At 41.3% G+C, this 25,322-nt stretch overlaps 1 protein-coding gene across 2 annotated transcripts in view; it reads right to left on the bottom strand.

Annotated features, from left to right (window-relative positions):
• CMTM8 (CKLF like MARVEL transmembrane domain containing 8) overlaps positions 1-9,787 on the bottom strand; it is a 35,035-nt gene extending 25,248 nt beyond the window's left edge. For both annotated transcript variants that reach the window (XM_041466837.1, XM_041466838.1), the window contains exon 1: positions 9,536-9,787. In XM_041466837.1, the coding sequence (XP_041322771.1) occupies positions 9,536-9,703 (168 nt within the window). In that variant the 5' untranslated portion in view covers positions 9,704-9,787. The remainder of the gene's footprint in view (positions 1-9,535) is intronic.
• Positions 9,788-25,322: the final 15,535 nt, after the last annotated feature.

Genomic DNA, 25,322 nt, shown 5'->3' with positions numbered 1-25,322 from the left:
TCCAGAAACGAGTTTTTCACACATGTTAATTCTATCCTTAGTTAAGTATACATTATGCTATAGCCTATAATTTTCTGACCACATGCTTTCCCCTTCTCCACACCACCACCTGCATGGAGCAACAGAAGGGAGAATCTCCTTCAGAACTAATGCCTCCCCCTGTTTTGCTTTCTGCCTGTTTACTTGCATGGCCTGCAGAACTGCAACTCAGAGCTTTGCATCTGCTTGGGCTCTTGAAAAACACTGTGTTATCTGTATTGCCCCACAAGTCCATCAATAAACTATTAAACACATCTCTGTGAGATAGAGTAGTATGCTATCCCAATTTTAGACAGTGCACTAATATTAGGGTCAAAAGACAATTCTTGCCAAATTTCTGGAAAACTTTTCCCACAGCATCTATTATGGCACTGCATTTTGCATCTTTAGAACACAGAGCTCCTACTGACTTTCAGAAACATCTGAGAATAATTCTTTTTTCTGCAACTCAGACCCAAAGCTGGGGATTCAGAAAACAAGGAATAGAGTGGACACAATGAAATCTAGGGCTTACTTGCCTTGTTTAGCATCCCATAGGAACATCGTGGTGCAAGCAGAAGATAAAAATCAGATTTTCCAAGGAAGCAATTAGCCAGGAGACCATCCTCTCCCTTTGAATAATCCCTTTCCTTACTCACAACATGACTTCCTCCAATGCTGTGTGCACAATATCCCAGTCACGCCTAGAAAAGCTCTTTTGTGCAATGACCATGACAGAAGTTTCTTGATAAAAACAACATGATCAAGCAGGTTTTGACTGGATTCCAGTACCTGCACACAATTCAATATGAAACCAACACTGTCAGGGTGAAACTAATTTTGGGACTTCTTAATTTCCAGGACCTTAATAACATAATAATGTTTTTAAATTGTTAATTATTAAGTGCCTATACAAATGCAAACTCTTTGGAACAGCACATGGGGTTCCTGATAGCAAGGTACATCACAGTTTTTGGTCTTTTTTTCCCCACTAAGGACTGAATTATAGCATCACTCTCCCCAGCATGTATCACAGTTGTGTCCTGAGCCTGTAAAGGACAACTGTGCATTTGTTTATGCTTTCCAACCTACAGCAGTAGTAACAGGCAATCACCACAGACTCACCTTCTCCTCGCCTGATCCTTGTCAGTCTGCCCTACAGTGGCTGTCTCTGGCTGGGCACAACCAAAGCTGATGTTATCAGCAGAAGTGTCATTTTAAAGACACATTGTAGATGTTTTCCCTTTGATAGAGGATTTTTTTTAACCTCTTCCCCTGTCCCTCAGTGCTGAATTCCTGCCTGCAACACTCTCAGTTTTTAAGTTTCACCTACAGTTGTCTCAAAACCATGCTGCCCCATTCAGCTATTACCTACCATAGGAGCTGAAGCCTTTGGAATAGCATTATTGTTGAATGCAGAGAACCTATGCTAAAATATATATTAATGGGACAGACAGGGGGGAAAAAAAAAGAGAAAAAAAAAAAGCCAAGAAAGATAAAAAAAGGGAGCCTGTTAGCAGCTGCACAACTTCGAGGATCTGTGCAAAGACAGTGTCACCTTGAATTTAAATTCAGACCTGGACACAGCAGCCACATGATAAAGCTGATGATACAAACTGCTCTTATTTTCCGGTATAAAGCAGAAGTTCTTGACAGATTTCCTTTCAAATTGTGCACATTAGGCTACCAGTTAAAGACAAGAAGCGATTACCAGAGTATGATCAGAGAGGCTGCTTTCCCCACATGGCCTCTTTCCAGGGTCCTGTTTGGCATGTTTTCAATTTATTTATTCTTCATAACTAGATTATGATATATCCAGAGACTGACACCTTACTGATTATTATCACACCTACTTACTTTGTCTCAGTTCTACAAAATCTGATTTTAGCACATCATAAATCAGACCAGAAACATTGTGGCTGCCCAGAACAAACTGCACAGACTGCATGCCTCTAACAATACCAATTTGTTGAAACTGGTTTTGTTTTGCTCTGAAGATTTTTCTCTCAGCAAACCTGTGGTTGCATCAGTGTCATCTGCACACCCATAGCTTGCAGAAATGGTCAGTGTAAACACTCAATATTGTGCTCTAGCTTGGCAAAAATGCAGTCACACCCAGGAATTATCCAAGACTGTGCAGTGAAGAGGTCTGGCAAAGTCTGGATATCATATTAATGCGTGCAGAACCAAGAGCTCAGCCTCTTTAAGTTCATCAACATAAGCATAACACCAAACTTTCCTTGGACTAGTCCCAGGTGCCACTGAAAGCAGTGACTTGATTCTTTCCTTACTCAGTCCCTCCTCCACTGGAGTTTCAAGAGCCTTATACCTGATCTGCTCCTTTCACAGGCAGGTGAATTAGTGTCAGCAGCTTCCATAGGGAACTGGCTCAGGCCACAGGAACAGAACTACCTTGCCAAAGGCCTGATGGATGCTAAAAGCTATTTGCTGTTTGGCACTAGAAAAAAAAGAGCTAGGTCCTCTCTGCAAGGACACACTTTCTGCTGTTTTTCTGGAATTCAAAGGGGAAAAAGTGTGGAAATATCACACAATACAATATGTACTTTATTCAAAATAAAATGAAGCTAAAACCTATTTATATATATAAACGTATGTGTGCATATGAATGTCTATATATATATATATATATATATGCATATTTTTCTACATGAGCATTATAAACTAGATCTATGGCATTGTTATTCCCAGAAGAGAACAGGAAAGAACAGTAGGCTGAATGAGAAGGTAATCAACTAACAAGAACAAAACATCATCATTCCCTCCACACTTCCCATTCTGAAGGGTTGAGAGTCCCCAAGAGAATTTTTCTGTGGTTTTGAGAATTCAATTTTTAAGACGAATCTTTGAGGCACCACTGCTCCAACCCTGCCTGTTGGTGCTACACAGGAGGTTCAGAGCACAGAACAGAGCAGACACATCAGTGGGCTCCCCAGGTACACAGGAGCACTCCCATCCAAAGGGCAGGGAGTGAAAGGCATCTGCTTTTGCTCTAGAAGCAGCATTTTGTTAATGGACTCAAAAACCTGGGGGCCACTAATGATTTTGTAAGAATCCAGTGTGACCCATAGGCAACTTCTTTCTGTGTCCTTTTCCTGTTCACATTCTTACTACACTGCCAACAAATACACCTCTTCATCATACACTGCATGGAAAACAAGGGTTTTTAGATAGGCATACATTACTTCAAGATCCTCTAACCTGTGGTCTTAACAGTGTGTAATAAATAATTACAAACAGAGAGCAGGAATGACAGTGCAGAAAGAGAAAAAAAAAAGAATATAACACACTGGGAGAAAAAAAAGTACCAACAATCCCAACTGAACCATAAATGAATAACCACAAAGAAAAGAGACATAGTCAAGTCCAGGATCTCAATTCATTTTAGGACAAAATGCACCATCAGGTGTCTCCACCTTCATCAGGTATCTCCATCAGCTATCTGGCATTACCACTGTCTTCCCATAGCACGATTACCCAGGGATTTGGGACTCCTGTGCATATCTGGAAAAAGGCAATTTTCAGGAATGCAGTCACAGTCTCTTTACAACTGTATCATTGACCTTTGTCCTCAGACCATGATGGTCCCCTCAGCATTTACCCTCATGACTCACACCCAGCCACAGCATCATGCTAAAGCTAAGCACCTGGGAAGCTCTGCCTATTCCATCAGGAATAATGTGAGGACTGCACATTTCACTACCAGACAGACACAGACCACTGAATATTTATTTATTTATTTAAAATTAAGTTTGTGCACATAAGAATTTTTGTAGGCACAAAAGAAAAATAATTTCTAGAGTTTGCGGGGGTGGGGAGGATTTATATTATATTCACTATCCACCCAACAACGAAGTAGATGTTTAAGTATGACTTTAAAGCATTCTTCTCATGAAGAGATAAAGGCATTTCATACGTGTTGTACCTTAACTCTGACGTATTGAGAATATTTTGCATTTTTGACCTTTGGTAAAATATCTTCGTTCAGTTTAAGAGGCATTTTCACCCTCCTACAATTTTAGCTCTAATACTGTTTTTATCATCACTTGGAGAAGGTTCAAAAGGTTCTGTTTCCTTGTATCCCCCAAACAGTTCTCTCTTCCCAAGGAAACACCCTGATCTTGTCCAGGAAACCAAAGACCTTACAGGAAACAGAACTTTAAATAACTATATGATCCTAAGGGAAGATGGAAATCATATAGATGTGTCTATTCAGTACACTAAAGACAGCTAAGGGTTAGCAGTGGAACAACAGCACCTAAGAAAGGAAGAACTGAAACCTGACTTCAGCGAGAGTTTTGTCTGATCAAGACCAAAGGAGAGAGCTGAGACTTTATATTGTGTGTTTTCTTATTCATGCATAGGAGCATGAAGCTGCTGGATGAAGTGACTGACTAGTCACTACAGGATTTGTTTTTTTCCATTCAGTAATTCAAAGTGAATCATATTAAGATGGTGTACATCTCCTCCAGGCAAAGCACTTGTTCAGTATGTCAGGAGGTAGCTCAGTGTTGTCAACTACTTGCAAGCAGACATGCTATGATTGGAGTAAAAATCACATTATAAGAAAAAAGAAAAAAATCACTACTATTCCTGAAAGAAGAGAAAGTCTTGCTGCCACTCAGGTGAGGAAAGAGGCTCTTTGGAACTCCCTCCATGCTTCTGAGCTATTCTTCTGAGCTTTTCCAAGAAATGGGAGGGCAGGGGGAGGATGGTATATATACATAAAACTTTGAACTGCAGTCAGAGAGGCCGTAAGACTAAAAGAAAAAGCTAAATGCAAGGAGAGCTTTAAATACAATTTTTGTATTTTAGCTTTCTCACAGTAGATCATCCCTTCTATATTACTTCTGTTTTTCTTAACATTTATATGAGTTTATTGCTGAGTTAATTTAACAATTTAATATTTGTAGATGAGTTTGATGCATCTCCCAGGAAAAATACAAAGATGAAAAGTCTGTTGAACAAACACGTGCACATTTCCAGTTGTTCTGGTTGTGGCAACCTCAATATCTTAGATCTGACCTAACTTTCAATATCTATTTAATGTTCTGAGGGTCACCAGTCTACTAGAATAAACAAAGTCAACAATATTTCCTTTATGAGTTAAACCTTCAAAGGTCTAACATTTGAAAAATAATAATGAACCAGTGATCAAAATTATTGTTATTGTCCAGAAACATAAATTTGAACCACAATTTTATGTGGTGCTAATAAAGTAAATTAATTCCTATCAGGCTTCTATTTCAAGTATCTATTTTATTCTGGGCATTTCAAAGAATAATGTGCATAGAACAGCATAAAGAAATGCAACTGTAAGTACAATTTACTAAAATTTACACCATCACAAGATCTCATGTGCAGCAGCAGCAGAGTAACAACCTTCTAAACCTTTCCAAGCTATATAAGTCTTTGTTTTTGTCAAGGTCAAATAGCCATCACAAGCCTTAAAATCAGTAGTGCAAGTTTTACAAGAGGCTCCATCTAGCAACACACTGGTATGAAGCAACAATCTGAAGAGATCAATGTCATCCTGCTAGAAAGTAAATATTTTTATAACTACATCCATAGCAACCACAAAACTCTCCACGTCCCCAAAGTGATCCATAATGCTTGACTTGAGAAGCTGATTTAAAGCTCTGAGAAGGTATCACTAGCCATCATTTTTCTTGGCCATAAAAGTCCCAGGAAGATAAACGTAGCTTTTCTGGGCCATCATTTTACAGAAAAGAAACACTCAAAAGATATCTCTAGAAATTGCTATACTTGCTCATTTTGAAACTGTAAATCCTCCAGGGGGACTGGTGGTGCTACACTGTAGGAATCAGTATCAATTATTTTTTATGATGTATTTTTTCTTCCATGTCAACTCAGGCAATTGACATCTCATTTTCTCATTTAAAGACTTTCTGTAACACCACTTACATCTTCTATACTACTTTTCACCAATGGATCTCAGTGCTCCTTACAAAGATTAGTACATATATTCCATGAATGGATGAGACATTCTGGGAAGTTAGAGAGATGCAGATAAATTAACTTCCAGAGTCAGTGGCCAACTAAGGCCAGTAAATGCAAGTTTCCAGAGTCAGAAGTCCCTGCCCTGTCCAGCAAGCACCACTACTTCTGTATATAAGTGCTTTGGACAGCCTTATTTTTTATGCCAGTTTCCAAAGGCCTCTCAGAAACCCAGTGCCATTTTCCATTTTGCTTTTTCCACTGAAATAAACTGACCCCAGTTCTTTCCAAGTGAGTGGCAGGAAACCTTGCACCTGCTCTGGTCATGGAGGCAGACATCAAAGGCAATGGAAATCTGTCAGCACCAGGTAATTTAGCCTACACTTCAGGCTGCATTTCTGAGCTCATTCATGCTAGATGTATGCAGTGCTAGACCAAAAGCCATTACAGAATTAAGCTGAACCAGGTGTGGGTACATAACTCTATTACTGCTGAATAGGCACAGTCAGCCTCATCCCACATTTACACAGGCTCTAAAGCAGCTACATAAAGGATGGGTAATACCTGATCCATCATAAAACCTGTCTTTGTAAAGCTAATGCATTTTGAACAAATTTGAAACAGCAGACTGAGTTAATAGCAGACCAGTGCTTTGCACGACTACAAAGAATCTCTTAGTAGGAAGTGTTAAGCTGAATTTACTGTGCCATTAAACCACAGTCTCAGTGCAGATGTAGGCTGGTTACCAGCACGCATGGAAATCCACACAGCAGTTAATTCATCTTCACAGTATGCAAATTAGGGACGTGGGAGCAAAACCTGATCAAGATCCTTCATTTAAGGGGCTGGAATATTTCATTTATGTGGTAACTTTCTGCTTTTCCCTTTCTTTGGTCAAAGAATAACACAGATTTGCCCTTTGCCAACACAGAGGGGAGAGTAGAGTTTCAGAGCCAGGAGACACAGACTGCACCCCTCTTGCTGCATGCACATTGCTGACTGACAGCAGCAATAATCAAATATTTATGCAGCCCCACAGTGCAAACTCTCAGAGCATTTAGCACCATTGTTTAATGCCCCTAGCTCAGCTTTAACATGGACATGGGATCTGGCAGATGAGTAGCTGCACTGACAGCAGATATTACTAAAAACAGTCTTCTTCCCTGTCCATGTCACAGGTGTCCCAGAGAAGGGGCACCAGAAGCAAAGGGGTGCTCCTACCACAGCAGCTGTCCTTTAGAGCTCAGACTGGAAAAGATCTACCAGGCTGCAAACTCCTGAGACTGAATTACATGCTGGTCTTATTTACAGGTTTGCAAATCCTTAGCAGAAGGATCACGCTATAAGCTGGGGCACCAGTACTGGGGGTCAGAAATATCCTGAAGGGTCAATCAGTGCAGGCAAGGCACAACAATCAGAACAGGCTGATTTAGGGTACACAGCTGCAATACTGCTGAATATGCACAGCAAGTTTTGAAGTAGAGATCTTGGGATCTCTAGTCATGCTCTGTTAAAGCACATTTTCTCTCAGAAAAAAAAACCAACCAAAAACAAAACCAACCAACATAATGAACTGGTGGAAAATGTTTAACCAAAACGCAATGCCAAATATATATATATATATACATACACACATATATATACACACACATATAAACTCACTATTTGATTTTAGTAACTGGGGTTCTTTCAGCTAATTCCATATAAAGGTCTTCAGTAATATATTTTTCTTTAATTTCAGGGAAGAACAGCTACTCTAGCTGCTTTAAAATAAGTGGAGTTAAGAATTAGAAGTATTTCATTAAAGACACTATCTATCCGTACTCTACTTCTGTAGGACCTGCCCTACACCTTTCAACTTAATATCAGAACTGTACTCTGTTCTCTCAAATACACCATTGCAAACCAGTAAAAGTTAATCTACATTAGAGACTTCTATTAGCTCCTTTGAGTTGGCCAGGAAATGCTCATTTTACATTTTACAATTATCCCAGGAATAAGGAATGGCTGAGAGGAAACAAAATCCCCCTAGAAAGCACCATCACTGTTTAGAAAGGTAAGCTGCACAATACCACCTGTCAACACAAAGCAGAGGGCACACTTCCAACAAAGAGTAAGCAAGAGCCTGTCCATGCCCTGTGGCCATGTAGCTCAATGTGAGTGCAGCTGATCCAGTATTCACAGCCAGGATGAATATATGACATTCCAGCAGGGCTCGGGAAAAGCCTTGGGCACCTCTGTAACAATCTACAGTGGGATCACTCTGCAGATAAAGCACAAGAAAGGTACATAACTCAGTTGTAATTACTAACTGAAAAGGAGTGGAAAAGAAAGCAGCTATTATTTCAAAAACTTGTTTATTCACAGATCTAACACACCTTTGACAGTGAAGCATCTCCTGTACTTAACAGCCAAAGCAAGCCTACAATCACCTATGTACTAGAGATCGACAGAATTCCCAAGGACACTGGCACACAGGGTACCAGCTGGGAGCAGCTCTGACCTCACAGCTTCATCAGTACTGGCCTGCACAGCAATCTGGCATGTCAGTGTGCATCCTCTCTACAGTGGCACTGTTCCTGCCAGAGGTCCTACATCACACATCAGCCTGAAGCTTCGCCTGGTTATTTTAACTTTGAAGTCAGCAAAACCAACAGCCATTCCACTGCTCTGGTGAAGCGCAATGTTTTCAAGCCTTGAAAACGAATGCGGTCTGATAAATTAATCCTTGAAGCTTCAGCACAACAAAAACTTCACACAGGAAACTCAAAAAGTTAGTTGGGGCAGCCAGCTCTTTAAGACTCTTAATTATTAATAGTGTAGATGAATGGAATTAAACAGATAATTTTTAAGAGGAGATGCTGAGCATCTGCTGCTCAACACTCTTGAGGGCACACGGGCCTGCAGAAGGTTCCTGGCGTCGTGCTGTTCACCGCCTACCACTAAGGCAAGTGACTGAATTTAGCACTGCCTGGCCCTCTGCATGTTCATTTACACCTTATGGACTACCTGCAAAAACCAAATTCACTACCAAATTCACTACCAAACTGATGCCAAAAGGCATCAGTTCATCTCCCACTCCGCACAGGCGTATCTAAGCACTAAGAGCGTAAGGAAATGGGGGGTTTTTTTGATCTAGGGAACAGAGATAAATTGTTTAATTAACTCTCACATCATGACTATTCGTGTGCTATCAAGTGCAAAGCATACACAACCAACGTGGTTACAGAAAAGTCTCCAAAACTCAGTTCCCCGTCTGCCAAAACTCGTCTTTCCGCTACGGGCCGTGATGATACCGCAGACACCACGGGAGGCTGAACAGACCGCGTGTGCCCTGCGCTGCTTTTCCAGTTTCCAGGCGGGAAACATTTGTGCCCCCGCCGTAGAGCCGCTCTTGCTCCGTGGGCTCGTCCTTCCCCCGCGCTCCACCTGCGGGCACGGGCCCTGGGCAGCCGCCGGGGTGATGCTGAGGGACACCCCCACCCCTCACCCCAGCGCCGCCCGAGGCTCCCCCACCCCTCCGCGCCGCCGGGGCACTCACAATCTCGGTCACCATGAGGAGCCCGGGCACGGTGCGCAGGAACTCCCTGTCGTAGGCGAGGGTGCTGGAGCTGGCCGACAGGTTGGCGGTGAAGGAGCTGCTGGTAGTGGTGACGGTGTGCGAGCGCGGGCGCGGCGGCTGCTCCTGAGGGGGCACGGGCGGCTCCATGGCCGGCGCGGCGTGGCGCGGCTGTCCCCGGACGGGCGGCGCGGAGGCACCGCCGCTCGCCGCTTTGTGTGGCCCCGGCGCCGCGGGCAGCCCCCGCCTGGCCGCGGGGGAGGAGGAGGGTGCTCGGCGCCCGGCCCCGGGTAGAGAGGCGGGCCCGCCCGCCCCGGAGACCGCCCAGCCCTCCCGCGCTGCCCCCGGGGCGGGACAGCGCTGAGGGGGCAATCGCCTATGTACTAGAGATCGACAGCATTCCCAAGGACACTGGCGACCCAGCGGTCGGGAATGAGGGTCAAGGCGCGTCCCCCCTCAAAACCATCTCCTGACCTCGCGGACTTTCATACCCTTGGGATCCCGTCTGCTTCCAGTGCGGCCGAGGAGCCAAGCTGGACCACTGGTGTCTGTGCCGCAGCCCCGTGGGCGAGCGCGGCGTGGAGGCTCCAGCCTCATGCTCCGGCCGTCCTCGTCGCTCCAGGCTGTCACCCCTGGCTCCGCGGGCAGCAAAGGCTGGCAGGAGCCGTGCTGGTGCCGCAGGTGGCTGTCCCCACTGGCTGCCGTCGCCTCGCACAGGAGCCGCCGCCAAGTGCCGCGGGCAGGGACAAGAGTCTCGGAGCTAACACAGCCCTCCCAGAGCTGGAAATGGGGGTTTTGCTGGGGTCTGCCAAATGACTGAGACTGAACAACGCAAAAGACTTTTAAAAGTCACTGGAAATGTAAAGTGTGAAAGTCATTATTGACCTATACCACCTGGCAGTGTTGAGCTGTTCCTTAACCTGTATTTTTCAGTATTCCAGTCTGAAGTGTCATCTTAAAAAAAAAAAAAAATCCAAACATTTCTGGATCTTTTAAGAGATTCTAAAGAGATCCTCCATTCCACAAACTACATGGGGTTTCAACAATAAGCAAGCAGGTTACAGTTATTTTCAACGTTCAGGAACTCTAATTAGCAAAGGATTTTGTGGCCATTCAGTAAAAATGAAGTGTTTTCCACATGTCTGGTGGCTATTGTCCTTGAATTGTTTACTGCTGCTCTCCTACTGGATAACAAAGGCTGGATTTTGTGGTATTACCTTTCAGCAAGGGATTCGAGAAGCTGGGGAGGGAGGTGGAGGAGTATGGGAGAGTTTCTCCCAGAAATACAGGAAACATGAATTACCCAAAGGAACTGTTCTTGTGCATTATTGTGCCTCCGCTCACAGTGTAAGTGTGTCACAGTACAGGCTCCATGGGCTTCTTGGAACGTGTATCTTGGCACAGGCTCTGCGGAGCCTTCGTGCCCTCTACACTCTGACTAGGAAAAGAATTAAACTCTGATTAGGTCAAAATATGCAATTTGTTGAAGCCTTTCAATGTAAGTGTTTTAGACACTGGTGACTTTTTTATTTAAGATGGCAGAAGAAATGTGGCACAGTTTTGCAAACATGAACTGCAGGTCATCAGAACATGATGCCTGTCACTTAACACGATAAGATATACAGATAGCATCTTTTTTTTTTTTTTTTTAGGAAAAAAAGAGACCATTAATACACACTCAAACCACTGAACACAACTCCTTAATCGTGAAACAAGGAATTTTATACTTTTTGGCAAAACCTTGCTGCTTTTTTTTTTTTTTTTTTTTTTTTTGGTGATATTAAGAGGATTATGGGGTGGTTTTTTTGTGTTCCTATTTTATCTTTCTTTTAAAGAAGAGTTGATATTTTAAATAGAACAGAACACACCTGTGCACTGGTCTGTCTGGAGGCCTGCTTCAACTGGCTTGCAAGTAAAAAGTGCTTTATCTGATTCTTCAACTCTGCCAAGGTTCCTTCCAATGCCAGAGCTGCTTTGCCATGCCCCTGTTGCTGTTTGTGAGGATCCATTGTAACAGCATCGATTTTCCCCTCTGAGACATTCCTGTCTTTTCAGTTTTCCACCTAGAAGATCAGTAAGTAAAAGTGAGGAAATGTGGGGCTAAAATTCATGCTGCTATCAAAATTAACACTAATTTCAAAGTTGTTTGAGCCATTCACATTACTTTCCCTTTGAGAGCTGGTTTATTTTACACTGATGTATATTCTCACCATGTTTCCAAGATGTTATTCACTGGTCTCAGTGTTCATGCATAATTCTAAAACTCTTTGTTTATACCCTAAACTCTTGAGGGTCAGTGTTGGTTTCCTTTCAGCCATCAGAATCAGAGTAATACATTTCATTGCTTTTGGTCTGCACATCTGTTGTTTGAGCATCCCAGCTCCTGTAGGGGAGAAAAAAAAATAAAATAAAAACACAGATAGGGAACCAATTGTTTTCTGCTTCAGCTATATTAATATACTGTACAATATCAATGTCTGTTGTAGAGGTCTAGTATCATGATTAATTCAACAAGAACTGGAGGGCTACACTTGTGGGCAATTTCTCTGAACACTGGCTGCTACTCTGACTTCCCTGGTTAGCTTATTTTTCTCCAGCAAACATATTCAAAGAATGAGTTTCACTAAAAAATGGGTAAACACTCCAGAAGCTTTTCTGTATCTGATATTCCTGGACGTAAATTTCATTCTTTAACTTGACAACATAATACTTGACATTTTGAATGTTAATTGTGAGGCTCTAATTTTTTTGTTTTGCATCCTTGCAGTGAGGGCTAGAACTGGAAAGCCTTCAGGGACCAGCTAAGCCTAGCTAGATTTTTTTACATGTAGATAGCATCAGAAACAGAATAATTGAATGCTGCTGCTTGAACAATCAACCCTTTATTACAGAACTACCAAGAGCGAATAAGGTGGCCCATTTTCTTTATTTTAAATTAACCTTTCAAGGGAAGGATCGGCAAGGCTTTTAAACACCAGTCAAGATTGTAACCTCTTATTTGTCAACTGCTATAAGGAAGTGAACTCTGATTAGGGAAAAATATGCAATTTGGTGAATGCAAATGTTTTAGTAAAAGCAGAATAGTGGATAAAGGCATTATCAGGTTTCTCAGTAAAGGGATTATTCCTGAATGTCTCATTATCTAATTAACAGAGTCTTCCATTTAAACTGGTTTTGTTCTCAAATCCTGAGGTATCAACATTTTTAACATTACTGATCAAGCTCTCTAGAACTATGTTCTTTAGCAACAATCTGGCCAGCTGGAAGTGCTAATTAAAGTAGACTCACAGGCCCAGGAGTGGAACTGACTGGAATTTCCTGAACTGTTTTTCTGGTTTTGAAATAGAGCTTCCCTTCCCCCTTCCCAAATCCTAGAATTTTCAAACGTCAAACTCATTAAGACTATTTTTTAGGTAAGTAAAACACATTAACATATAAAAGATGAGTGAGATTTTTCAGTGGTTATCAGCAGGTTTCAGTCCAAACAAAAAAATTACTGTATTTAAACCACCTAAGTGAACTAAGAAAGCTAAGGAAACTTAATCTGAAGAGAGTAAGAAAGGAACTTTCCGTGAAACCCAGGTCTTGCATAAGGAACAGGGATTTATGTCGGATGTCCAGGACAAATATTCTCAGCCTCGACATCCTACTGTGCTAATAATCTGAGGATGAGATATTTTTAGTTAGCATTAAATCAAGAAATGATTGGAAATTTCCTAATGGCTTTTCAGAATTAGCAAAGTGTAGGCTTTGAGCTACAAAAGTATTCAAGTAAGTAATTTATAACATATTTTACCCTTCGGCAGCTTACAACCGTATGGAAAAGCTGATTTATACTAACCCAAACCAGAAATACTTGATTTGTGCTTTGGTAGTAACACGTGCCATAGGCACATGATCAATCAAGGCAAACGTCTCTGTGTAGGAATCCATATTTCACAAAGAAAAGATGGTTTTCATGACTGAGATACCTGGATCTTCCAATGTTGCTGCAACAGAGAGAGAATAGATGAGATGCCCATATTTTCAAAATGGCCATTATTTGGCCAATCCATAGAGAATCTTTGTTTGTACACGGGGTTACTGAACACGAGGCTTGTTTTGTTTTGCAGCTTGGGCACCTAAAATTAATGAACCTAAAATCAATACCAATCGAAACAACAACCAAAGTAATGACAGTGCATAGGATTTTATCAGCAGGTGCTTGTTACTACCCTAATGCTGGAAAAGGCAGGATTTAGCTGTATATGTTCTGTACTCCTCTTATCACAAATGCTTCTTTCTGTACATGAAGTTTACTTTAATTATATGGACTAAGTCCTGACTGTAGACACACAGTCATTTTACCTGCCAGAAAGCCGTCTTTCACCATATTTTGCCCTACAGATAATTAACTCTATGCTGGGAACAGTACCATACTGACTTTTAGATTTTATTTTTCAGTTTTGAAACCCATGACACTAAGTAAACTGCGTGGTGATAGAGACCGTGCTAAGAAAAGAAAGCAGAGGGTGCATAAGCCATGTATTTTCTTTGCATTAGGCTTTCACCAGCTGTTTTATCTGCTCTGGGAATCTAAAGATCTCTCCCAGCCCTGCAACACAACAATGTCACAGATACTGTACTAGGAAAAATTGCTTACTTCTTTCAGAGCTGACTGGTACTTAGAACACACTGTCCCTGCACTCTGAATGTATGTGCTTAACTTCAGGGCAGAGAGCACATCTACTCAAATTAAAAAGAGTTTGTAGTGAGTAATGTGAAGTCTCCATACAAATCTTCTCAGAACGGGAGTTGTGGTTTTCATACTTAGGGGCCTCAGCTCTGTAGTGCACCTGCAAGAGATGTTTGCATTTTATTTTCCAGGCTGCTTCCCAGCTGCCTCGCTCTCCAGTGAGCCTGCAAGCACAGCCCCAAGCACAGCTGCTGGCTGTGCCTTCTCACACCTGCAAATCAGAGGCCACCCCAATACTCAAGAGCGTCTGGTGTCATGTTGTGTGAGGAAGGAGCTGATTCTGCCCCTGAGCACGTCCAGGCAGGCTGTCCCTGAGGCACACTCATAAATACTTTCATTAGGGTCAGCAGTCCGCCACAGACCTTTAAATATTATTATGGAGCAAACACATACTAGTGATTGCATCGTTGAGAATATAAACACTTCCACTGAAGACATGTGCATTTTCTACTTGCTAAGGGTGGTGCTTGCCTAAGTGTTTATGCAAATCACAGCAGGTAATGTTTATACAGCACCCATGCCCAGTGCAAAACAGCTGGAGGAAAATACCACCTTCAACAATTGTCAATGCCATATTTGTTTTTAGATAATTAACGAAAGACTGTATAATTCTACCATGGTTTCATCACAGCATCATCCAAGTTTAAGGAGAGAGTTCACAGCCAACTCAATTTGCTTGCAGGCTTAAATAAAATAATAAACAGTCAGCTCTGCTGTGGTTGGTACAACACCATGACAGAGGCCTGAGACTTAAAGTGTCCCTTATCGTAAATTATGAGGAGGCCACTTGAGCTTGCTGTGTGTGTATGTACACTGAGAGAAGACAGGGATGGCAGGTAAAAACTTAACCAAATACTATGGCTAAAAGCTGAAATTAGACAAATTCAGACTTAAAAGAAATTGGTTTTATTGTTGCTGCTTTTTGAATGTATTTCTTTTCACATAGCATGATTAGCTATTTGAAGGATTTATTAAATAAAACATTAAACTCTCCAACATTTTATATCTATAATTCCAACCTATAGGTTTATTTTAAATGTGTTCTTTACCAGACTTACATTGACAAATTTGGTGGTCTTTTTTATACAGAACACGATAAGAGATGACCCAAATGATTTGAGAAACCACAGAAATTAATTCCAATTATTTCCATAAAATGTCAGTCTTGTTAACACTCTAGTCACCCAGCTGTACAGTACACATGCAGTACCAATGCCTGACACATCTCCTGGAGTGGCAGCAGAATAAAGGATCTCATGAATCTTTCTCTGTCTGGACAATGAAAACTGGTGATGAAACTGCTGTACAGGGAGAATCAATTTTATGCAGATGGACTGCAAGGTTTAAGGATGGAAAAATTCTCATCCAGAGAAAGTTAAAAAGCGAGTGGGCTGACTGCAGGACCTTCAGGGAAAGGGGCCAGCTGACTGGGGTGAGGTGCCAGAGTGTCATAGAGGGCTGAAGTGCAGGAGAAGAGAACTGAGCCTGGCAGGGCACTGACCTAAATCTTGGGGAACACAGCAGTGGAAGGAGAAGGCAGAGAAGTGCAGGCAGATGTTTTACTGCTCCTCATGCTGGTTGACACAGCCTTTCTGTTAGAATGGAGTACAGGCATTTGACATCTATCCATTAACAGGAGAGGAAAATGTTAACAGAGGACACACTACACCACATAGTGGCCTGAAATCTGCAAGCAGCTGAGCAATACAGCATTGGTATTTTCAAATCAGCACTTTATCTCTGCATTTAGACAAGTGCCAAAAGACTTCTGTGCAACAAAGAACAAAATGACCCTGATGTTTGTATTCACAGAGCAGTCTTAGCCCTGAAACAAAACAAAAGCAAATAAACAATTCTCCCTAGTACCAAACACAGTTAAGTTCAACTCAAAGCAGGACACAGAGGTGCAGGCACCAGTGTTTTAGGATATACAGAATACTGCTCGTGACTATAAATCATTGGACATTTTCAGAGCATTAGTGTTACAGATATGCAAAGAGCCAGCATACAAAGCTCCTGATACCTGGTAGGTCTTGTGTCAGTGCATGAAAAAATACCTGCAGTGATGCAAGGCACTTAATGAATCCTCCAGTTCTAGCTTCCCAAAAACATCCTTTGCAAGAGAAGTGGGAGTTTGAAGAAACAGGGGAGAGAGAAATATGTTTCTGTTTTGACTGCATGTATTTATGTGGAACAGAGTGTGTTTTCTGCTGCTGGCCTAGTAAAACCTGCTGGGATTTTTAAATGAATCAGACAAATTTAGTTAAATTTCTCAATTCACTTCGTTTTCTATGAAAAATGCAGGCTTTGGGCTGTGTGAGAACAGTGCATGGTGTGAGACTGTAGGACTCAGGGGGTGGATGGTGGGCTGCCTTTTGGAGGGATTGGGATTTCCTCAGAACAAAGGCTTATTCCATTTATGCCATGTCTTCAGAAAGCTTATCCTGTCAAGTCATTTATCACCCTGCTAACTAGCTACTGAGCATGGATAATGCTTCTTCCCTAGATCAGTGAGGAAAAGAGAATTTTAGAAGAAAGGAAGGTTTTCATTTGGGGATTTTAGGAGATTGGGAGAAGAGCCGATAGGAGTTAGGCTAAGCTCTTTGAACGATGAGAAAAACATACCAGGAAGGATTTTTGTAACAGCTCATAGTGCAGCTAAAATAGTCTTTCTGCTGAGGGCATCCCTGGTATTTAAACTATGTGAACTGGCACAGCCCTGTGGTTTGCAGTACTAGATTTGGAGTAAGTAGAGGATGCTCTGTGATGGATGTGGCTCTAATTACTGATATTGAGGTGAATTAAGTCCATCATATATTTGCAAATGTCTGGCTTAATGCTAACTATGAGCCAATTATGATGTGAGGTTTTTAATTATACAGATGTCCCTACAATGAAAAAGCTTCTTTTCCTATAAACTTTGAGGTTGGCTCACCTTAATGATCAAGAAAAGTCCAGACTCCATTGGTTGTGCTGGCTGCAGTGGGGGTATTTGTAAGAGCAATCTGTTCCATGTAGATCTTTCTACAGAGAGCATATCCTCAGTTAGCACGTTCTTGGCATTTACAAGAACTTGATATCTTCTGGTAACCTTCCTCTGTTCACCTGGAATTGACCAATCAGTTGAGACGATGAAGATGAGGATGTGACAGCTTCATCTCCTCAGAACATCAAAAATCTGATTTTTTTATAAATATATATATATATATATACACAGAGGCATACAAAAGCATGTCTCACAGATCCAGAAAATTATTAGAAAAAAAACAACAGCGGTCACTAAATAGATCAAATCTATGATGTTACAAAAGCAGTGTTATTCTCTGAATATACCAATCAAATAATCACTCACTTGCCATCCTCACAAGGATTCAATCAGAGGCCCAGGAAACAAACTGTATCAGTGTGTGCAAAATCATGCTTCAAACTGCTGGGCTTTCTTTTTAAGTGATGCTATGATTGCTATTTCAGTGAAGGAATAATCAGGGAGGTCATAATTTCATGATTCATTGTTCCAGCAGGCAGTGCAATGAAAAATATTGAAGCTAGCAATGATATATTTAAACCAGGTATTACTTTGATGAAATCTCATTTGCTCCAAGGGAAGTTTAGATTTGATATTAGAAAACACTTCTTCACTGAAAGAGTGGTCAGGCATTGGAACAAGCTGCCCACAGAAATGGTGGAATCACCATCCTTGGAAATGTTCCAAAAAACATATGGGTGTGGCACTTGGGGCACAGTTTCATCGTGAAGATGGCAGTGGTGGGTTAACAGGTGGTCTCAATGATCTTAGAGGTCTTGTCAAAACTATGACTCTATGATTTCTTGCGTGCAAGTATCCTTCTGGTGCTAGAATACTTCTTTTATGGGCTGTCTGACATTACTAGTGAAGGTTTTCTTCCTGTAATTCACAAGTAAGAGAAATATGAGTAAGTGGATTACATCAGTTCATCAGTGCTGAAATGCAGGATTTAACAAATTATTTTCATCAATGAACAATGAACAACACTGGGATACCTCAATGGGTATTTCAAGGTATCTATCTAACCAGCTGCTGATTTATAGGTGACATCCTCCAGCCTGTAAAAATACTCCAATATATAAAGCAACCCAGTGTAAGGCAACCAGTGATAAGAAAAAAATACACATAGAAAAGGAAAAAAAAATGCTGGTAAAGACACCTCTACTAAAAGGACAAGTATTCCACAGTGTTTTTATAAGAGCACAGAAAGGGAGCTACGAAAGGGGGGCCTCTCTAGGAGAGGGGAAGGGAGAGATTGCAGCTCCTCAGTCTCCCTCATCTGAGTGTGAGTGATACAGCTCAAGTCCACCTCCAAATTTGGGGAAGTGAGGAAGAGGCAGGACTTGAAGGACTACACCCTCCGTACTTGCTCTCTGTGGATTCCTGCCATTAATTAAAGAAACCATTAATTTTCAGTTCTTCATTAATGCAATTAAAAATAATTTTTTTAAGATGAATGACAAAGGGAGGCATAGACTCTCCATGATCACTACACAGAGAAACTACCTTTACCCTGTGTGTGTGGTAGTGAATCCCCTGACTTAAGATGTTCCAAAAAAAAGCCACCAATTCATTATAATCAGTCAAGAATACTGGACTAAAGCAGATGCAGTAAGTTGTGTTCATTCAAAGGCAGCACAGAACATAAAAAAACTCCCAACCCAAATCACCACCAACCCCAAACACTCTGAATCCGTATTAAATTGAAGATCAGCTATTTCTTGAGATTTGCCTACTGGATTTCAAGACATTTTACTAATTATCTCAAAACAGATAATTCTTTTGAAAGCAAAATAATCTTTCCAAAGCTCTGTGTAGCTACACAAATACTTGGAAATAGGTATGCCCAAGAAAACTGCATTGAATAGAGATAAATCATATGATAAGACTAATACTTCAGAACTGAAAGCAGACTTGAATATTAAACATTTTCTTCTGTTCAAGTTTTGTCTGTGCATCCATTTCCTTTTTGAAAATGTGAATTTAACACACAAAAGCAGGTAGACAGCAAGCAGTCCCAGGGAATGATGTCACTGGTTCCTTAAGGTATGTCCAGCAAGGTCAGCAGTCCGAGGAACTGCCTTCTAACAGTCCACTTGAAATGCTTTTATCCTGACTCAAGCAGGCTGCCTTGAATAGTTTAGGTTCCCTAACTAGTTATATTCACCATGTAACTTCTGTAACAATAAACCACATTCTCATTTTTAGTGAGGCATTCAAGGAGGACTCCTGTGAATCCTGGTTACCTGGTGCAGAGTTCCTAGTCATTACAACACAATGAGTTTTAAATCAGCCTAGTCTAATTCAGTAATTAACACAAGGTACCTTGAACTGAGCTTCTCAAGTGTTTCCATCCTGTTTCCCAAAATCTGTCTGTCCATGCACTCCGGGCCTAATTATTGTCCCAACATTACAAGAACAGAGATGTTCATACCTCCCAATATTTGCTCACTGCTCCTTGGATGCTCTCCTGATCCCCTGATCCAGCCCACATGCTGACGAGACAGGTTCCAGCTAAATGTGGTCATTTCACACTAATGTCTCTTCAAAAGTCATGTAACCACATCCACTACTCTTCACTTTAGGATTGATTACAGTAGCAATATAAAAAAATAGCCCAAAACAGTGATGCTGGCTTTGTGCTAGGGAAGAGAGCTTGGGTACCACATGCACGTTCTCAGATGGAAGCAAGCAGGAAGATTTCCAGCCCACCTATATTAGATGAATAAAATTACATCTGGAGTCAGGAGGGTACCTGGGGTGTTCTTGCTCAATTATTTTCATTTAACCTCAGCCTCTGGTGATGACAGGGCAGAGCTGCTGGCAGCACTATACTTATTTGGTTTTAAGATTACAGAAGAATGTTAATAGCCAGGGTTATGGCTAACTTGCCTATTACCTAGGGCTCCCACTTCTAGCTCTGAATTTGCAATTGCAAAAGACAAGGAAGATAATTCCCTCAGAAATTCAGGAAGAGCATTTTGAGGAGCTTTGCTTTGAGGGCTTATCTTTAACTACTTAGTCAGACCTAATCCTGCTTAGCTTAGCTCTGAGAAAAATCACAAACTGATGAGGAGGTAACCAACACTTCTGATTACTTCTCACTTGTTAAATACAGCATGTGCAACCCCAAGGAAATTGCAGCTTTTTCTCTGCCAGCCTTTCTCAGGACCATCATCACATTTTCATGAACTCTCATGATCCCACAGCAAAGTGAGTGAAGTGCATATTTCCTCTGTATAAGTTGTCTATAGCGCATGAACAGCATATTTCTCTCATCTTAGTTTTCCATTTCTTGCTTGTAGAAACAATACAAGGAATGGAAAGTGAACTTCAATAGCAATGGTTTTATCTCTATGCATTTTGATAATACCAAGTGTGCTTGTGAAATCTCTCTTCTGCTTCAGCAACTGGTAAAGTTCTCTGAGGAGACATTTTCCAGGTTTTAGCTTTGAAAGGAATGCTGCTGCACTGTTACCATGAAGTACAGACTGACAGGCCAAAAGGGGCTTCAGTCAACTCTCAACACCTTTGTCTTCACTCTTTCTGTATTGCAGGGCATGTTCCAGTATTACCATCTCTTGCACTGGTTAAAACTGACTTAGGCTCATTCCTTATGTTCCAACAAATGCAATGCTTTGCATTCTGTCCCCTCTCTTCTCCACACGTAGTACATACAAGTTAACACTTAAAACAACTTACCTGTAGGGTTTGCAGTGCAATCCCATTTCACTCTAATCTGATTGTTTTCAGAAAGCTAATTGTGCCTGCTAGCAAACACCTCTGCTGCTCTAGCCTTGTCCAGCCTTGTCAAGGCAACCACATTGTATTTTGGAAGAAGAGCCACACCTGGAAATTGTCATACCTGGAAACTGCACATTCCTCTGGTTTCAAGGAGCTGAATTACCAGTTTTTTAATGCATCTGTGAATAATGTATAGTCATTCATAATGGAGATAAAATTTCTGAGGGGGAAAAATTATGTGAGTATTTTAACTAGGTAGACTACACCTAAGTGTAGGATACTTTGGCTCCAGAGCAGGAATACATTAGAATCAACATAAGCAGCTTTTGTCACAAAGCTTAAGCAGTGATGGGTTAAAGATCACTGCTAGCTACCAAGATCTTGGTGTGATCACCTACTCTAGAGACTTAAAGCAGACTGAGCAACTGCACCAGTAAATACCACTAAGAAACAGCTTCAGCTTCTGCTATTTTAAAACAGTCAACATATGAATAAAGATGGGAGTGGCATAAGGATTAAACCCAAGAGTATGAAAGCTTGGAAGACCTTATTCTATTTAACCTCCCTGCTGGGCATCAAATGTAAGACAAGGCTAAATGCACATGGCAGCATGCTGATCCTTTTCTTCCATGTTGGCTAAAGCTCTGGAGTAATGAAAGGTATTCCTTATCTGTAGTAGCCTACAGACTGAAAAAATGCAGATAAAGAAAACAGGAGAGTAAGACTAAACAAAGACAAGGGAACAGTGGCACGACCCAGTGCTGCTGCAATTACCACCTAGCTTGAAGAAAATGATGTTGATGACATCTACATTAAATTTTATAAAAGCCCAGAAACAACAAAATACCCAAAGCATCTCTGTCACATTCCACTGCAAATCTGCACAGTAAGTGGGAATTAGAAAAAAAATATAAATTTGGTTTAAAAATACCACTAAAACTACTTCTATAAAACCTGGGCTTTAATCCAAAGCACAAGCACAGCCAAGGCTGGCTCTGCTCAGTAATCACAGTACAGAGCAGCTTGCTTTGTGCTCACTTTGCTTTCAAGTATTTAGAGCTTCCTAAAGCATAGATCACAATACATGGAGGTTTATTTCTTGATGCAACAATACAGGAAGTGGGTACCATAAAAAAAGAACAGCATGTTAAAAAAAAAAAAAAAAAGCCTCACAGTCCTGAGCAGCTGTGATGCAAGTGCTTGTGTTTGACTTTGCATTTCAAATACTAGTATTTAAAATGATGTAAATCAGGAACTCAGCCAGTGCTTGCTAACAGATTTGGCTTGATTTCCAGCTCTCTCCAGCCTTTAAATAGCAAAAGAGCAAACTGAAAATCCCCAAGGCTGTACTTTCTGAGCCTACCACATACCTGTGCTCAGTAATCATCAAACTGAAACATACTCACCAAGTCCTCAAAAACACAAATCATACAGAAAAAATCTATCACGCTGAGAGCTGAAGTATGGTCCTATGACAAGAATTCGGTTTATAGTAAACCCAGATTTGGAGAAAGAAAGGGCAAACTAGTTTCAATTAATGTCACTATTACTTTCACCTGAATGTGAAATATGTACTATTCTTTACAAACATGGCATTTCAGAGCTTCAGGGACTGGCAGTATGGATGTGATACTGCTCCCCTGAAACAGTAGCAATGTTTTCAATTACCCCAACCTGACTTATTGCCATCACAGGCACTGAGGACAGGCTGTAAGAAATCTGTGTCTAGCTTCACAGCCATACAGCTTTAAATGGATAGACAGACATTAGCTAGTACAAAGGCAGCTGAACATTAATCCTCTTGGTAGCCTTGCTAAAATCCTGTGCAAAATTCCCAGCACCTTGCAAGGCTTATTTGTGCACACAAACATTCAAAAGCGAGGTAAGTAGGGGTTTACCTGTGTAAATGAGCATGTGTGAGCATGTACACACATCCACCACCTTCTGATATGAAGAACTCTTCTTAAGGGTCACTACAAAACAGCACACACAGGCACAGCTACACAAAGATGAGAAGGAAGCTGGAACAGGCATGAAGAAAAGCTGTAGGGTGAAGGACACTACATGACTCTCATCCAGGTGAGAAAAGGAAAGGTGCACTGTAGCAACAAACAGCAATGCTAACATCAGAGGGCAGTGTGGATTAGACTGAGCAGACTGCGGCAGCTACATCCACCCAAACAATCAGGACTGCTCAGGTCAGAGCAGTACTTTATTTATCATTCACTGATTCCTTCAGCATAACTTACAGGAAGAGCATACTTTTAAAATCAGTAATTCACACAGAAAATCAGAAATTCACATAGTAATTTACAGAAAAAATCAACAAATGGTTCCCAATGTTCCTACAATTACCCTTCACTAAACCTAAAAGAGATACTGTAAGTAACAGGTAAATGTAACAAATAGGTAGATTCAATTTCGACATGGGGAGCTCTTGACAAAGAAAACATTATGCTGGGTGTCACATTATTGTTCTCCTCTTAAAATCAAGTTCTGCAATTGTTTTCAGTAAGAGCAGGATTAGACTGACAGATCAAGAGTATCTAAAAGTCCTTACTCAAAGCAGAGACCTAAAATCAAGTCAGAACAGACTGAGAGAGAACCATATTTCATTTAACCTGAATGCCAAACACCTCTCCTTTGCACATGCTGGGATTGAAGGCAGATGCTCTTCACATCCATTATTCAAAATGGAAGTGTTACCTTTTAGTGCTCAGATTTCTATCAGCTCATGCCAAATCACAGGAGAAAAATCCATGCAGCCAGGAGCCAGGCAGAAACTAAAGTTTTATGCTTTCTAATAATATGATGTGCCATGTGTTCCAGGACATTTTATTTCAGCACTATCCAATTTCACTGCTGTGAAATCTATGTAATTCATTCATATGACTCCAGGCTTGCAAGTCCAGGCTGGGAGCATTATGAAGAACTATCAGCAGAGGCCATTGGACACTGACTTGTCTGCCGTGTTTCTTGTACAGCCTGGCTGCTATTTGCAGTCAGACAATGAGAGACACCCAGCCTGCTTGCACTTTGACTTAGTGAGAAAGCACCACCCCCTTAAGAAGATACATAAAACAAGGGTGTCCATCCTAATTCTCTTGTGATGGCTTTTTACTTTGCTGTTGACTCAAGCTAATTAGAATTTAAGCCCTTTTGGATGGTATGTGTGAGATACTTACATATTTATTCTATTGACTGATTTCATGCGTTCTTAAAATAAATACAATTTTGAGGTAAACGTACAACAAGAAATGACCTAATGGCTAAAATTCCGTCTTAAAATTAGGAATAAAATGAAACCAGGCACAGATTTACTGGGCAACAGTCTTTACTCCTCTCAGTATCCCTATGTATGAATGATGGATTAAGACATTGCTCTCATTTCATTAACTGCTCTGAGGCTTTCAGTAGACAATGCATTATTCTGGTCACCAAGAAAACCATACTTGTTTTACAGTGTGATGTCCCACACTAAGAGGCAAACCTTCCTTTTTCTGGAAAAACACTTGTGACACCTCCCACCCCTTTGGCTGACGGACAAACTGACAAAACTGAGCACAATGGGCTCTTGTTACTTCCTAAAGTCTTTCAACTTCAACACCCAACAGAAACAAACATTGTTGGGTACACAGCTCAGAAATCCCAGTGACACTGAAAGATCTCACTGACCATGGTGTCCAGCAGCTGAGGTAGTGGCTGTCGCCCTGTACTCGGGAGGGTCTCCGATGACAGGTAAGGCAGTGCCTTGGGTGGAGGTTATAATATGTTGGGCATTTTATATCAAGCTCCTTCCCTCAATTCCAGTGGATCTACAACACATGCATCTGGTGCTAACTATAACCATCTCCTAAATACAAGGAACACACAAGGAACACAGGTGCAGTCATACAGGAGCCTCGGGAAACTCAGAAGTGGTCAGCAGAGTAACTCCAGAACGGGTGGAATCAGCCACTTACCGACCAGTGCCCTCCAGTGGCTCCCAGAGCAAATGAAGGAACTGAAGACAAGAACCTGTTTTCAGACAGGTCACAGACAACACAATTGTATCACTAATGGAAAGAAAGCAAATGCTGACATCTGGACACTGAATAGCTCTTTTTAAAATTTATGTTATTGCATGGCAGCCTGCCATGATGTATGTAATGTAATGTAATGATCTGCTATCATTACATGCCACAACCACAAAAACCTACATTCCATCAAGAGAATAAAATATTAATTGCAAGCCTTGTAAAATGAGACAACAGAAACCGAACTGA

Source organism: Pyrgilauda ruficollis, unplaced genomic scaffold (genome assembly GCF_017590135.1).
Source record: "Pyrgilauda ruficollis isolate IOZ18807 unplaced genomic scaffold, ASM1759013v1 scaffold2, whole genome shotgun sequence".
Lineage (NCBI taxonomy): Eukaryota > Metazoa > Chordata > Aves > Passeriformes > Passeridae > Pyrgilauda > Pyrgilauda ruficollis.
This window is presented reverse-complemented; position numbering and strand designations above follow the sequence as displayed.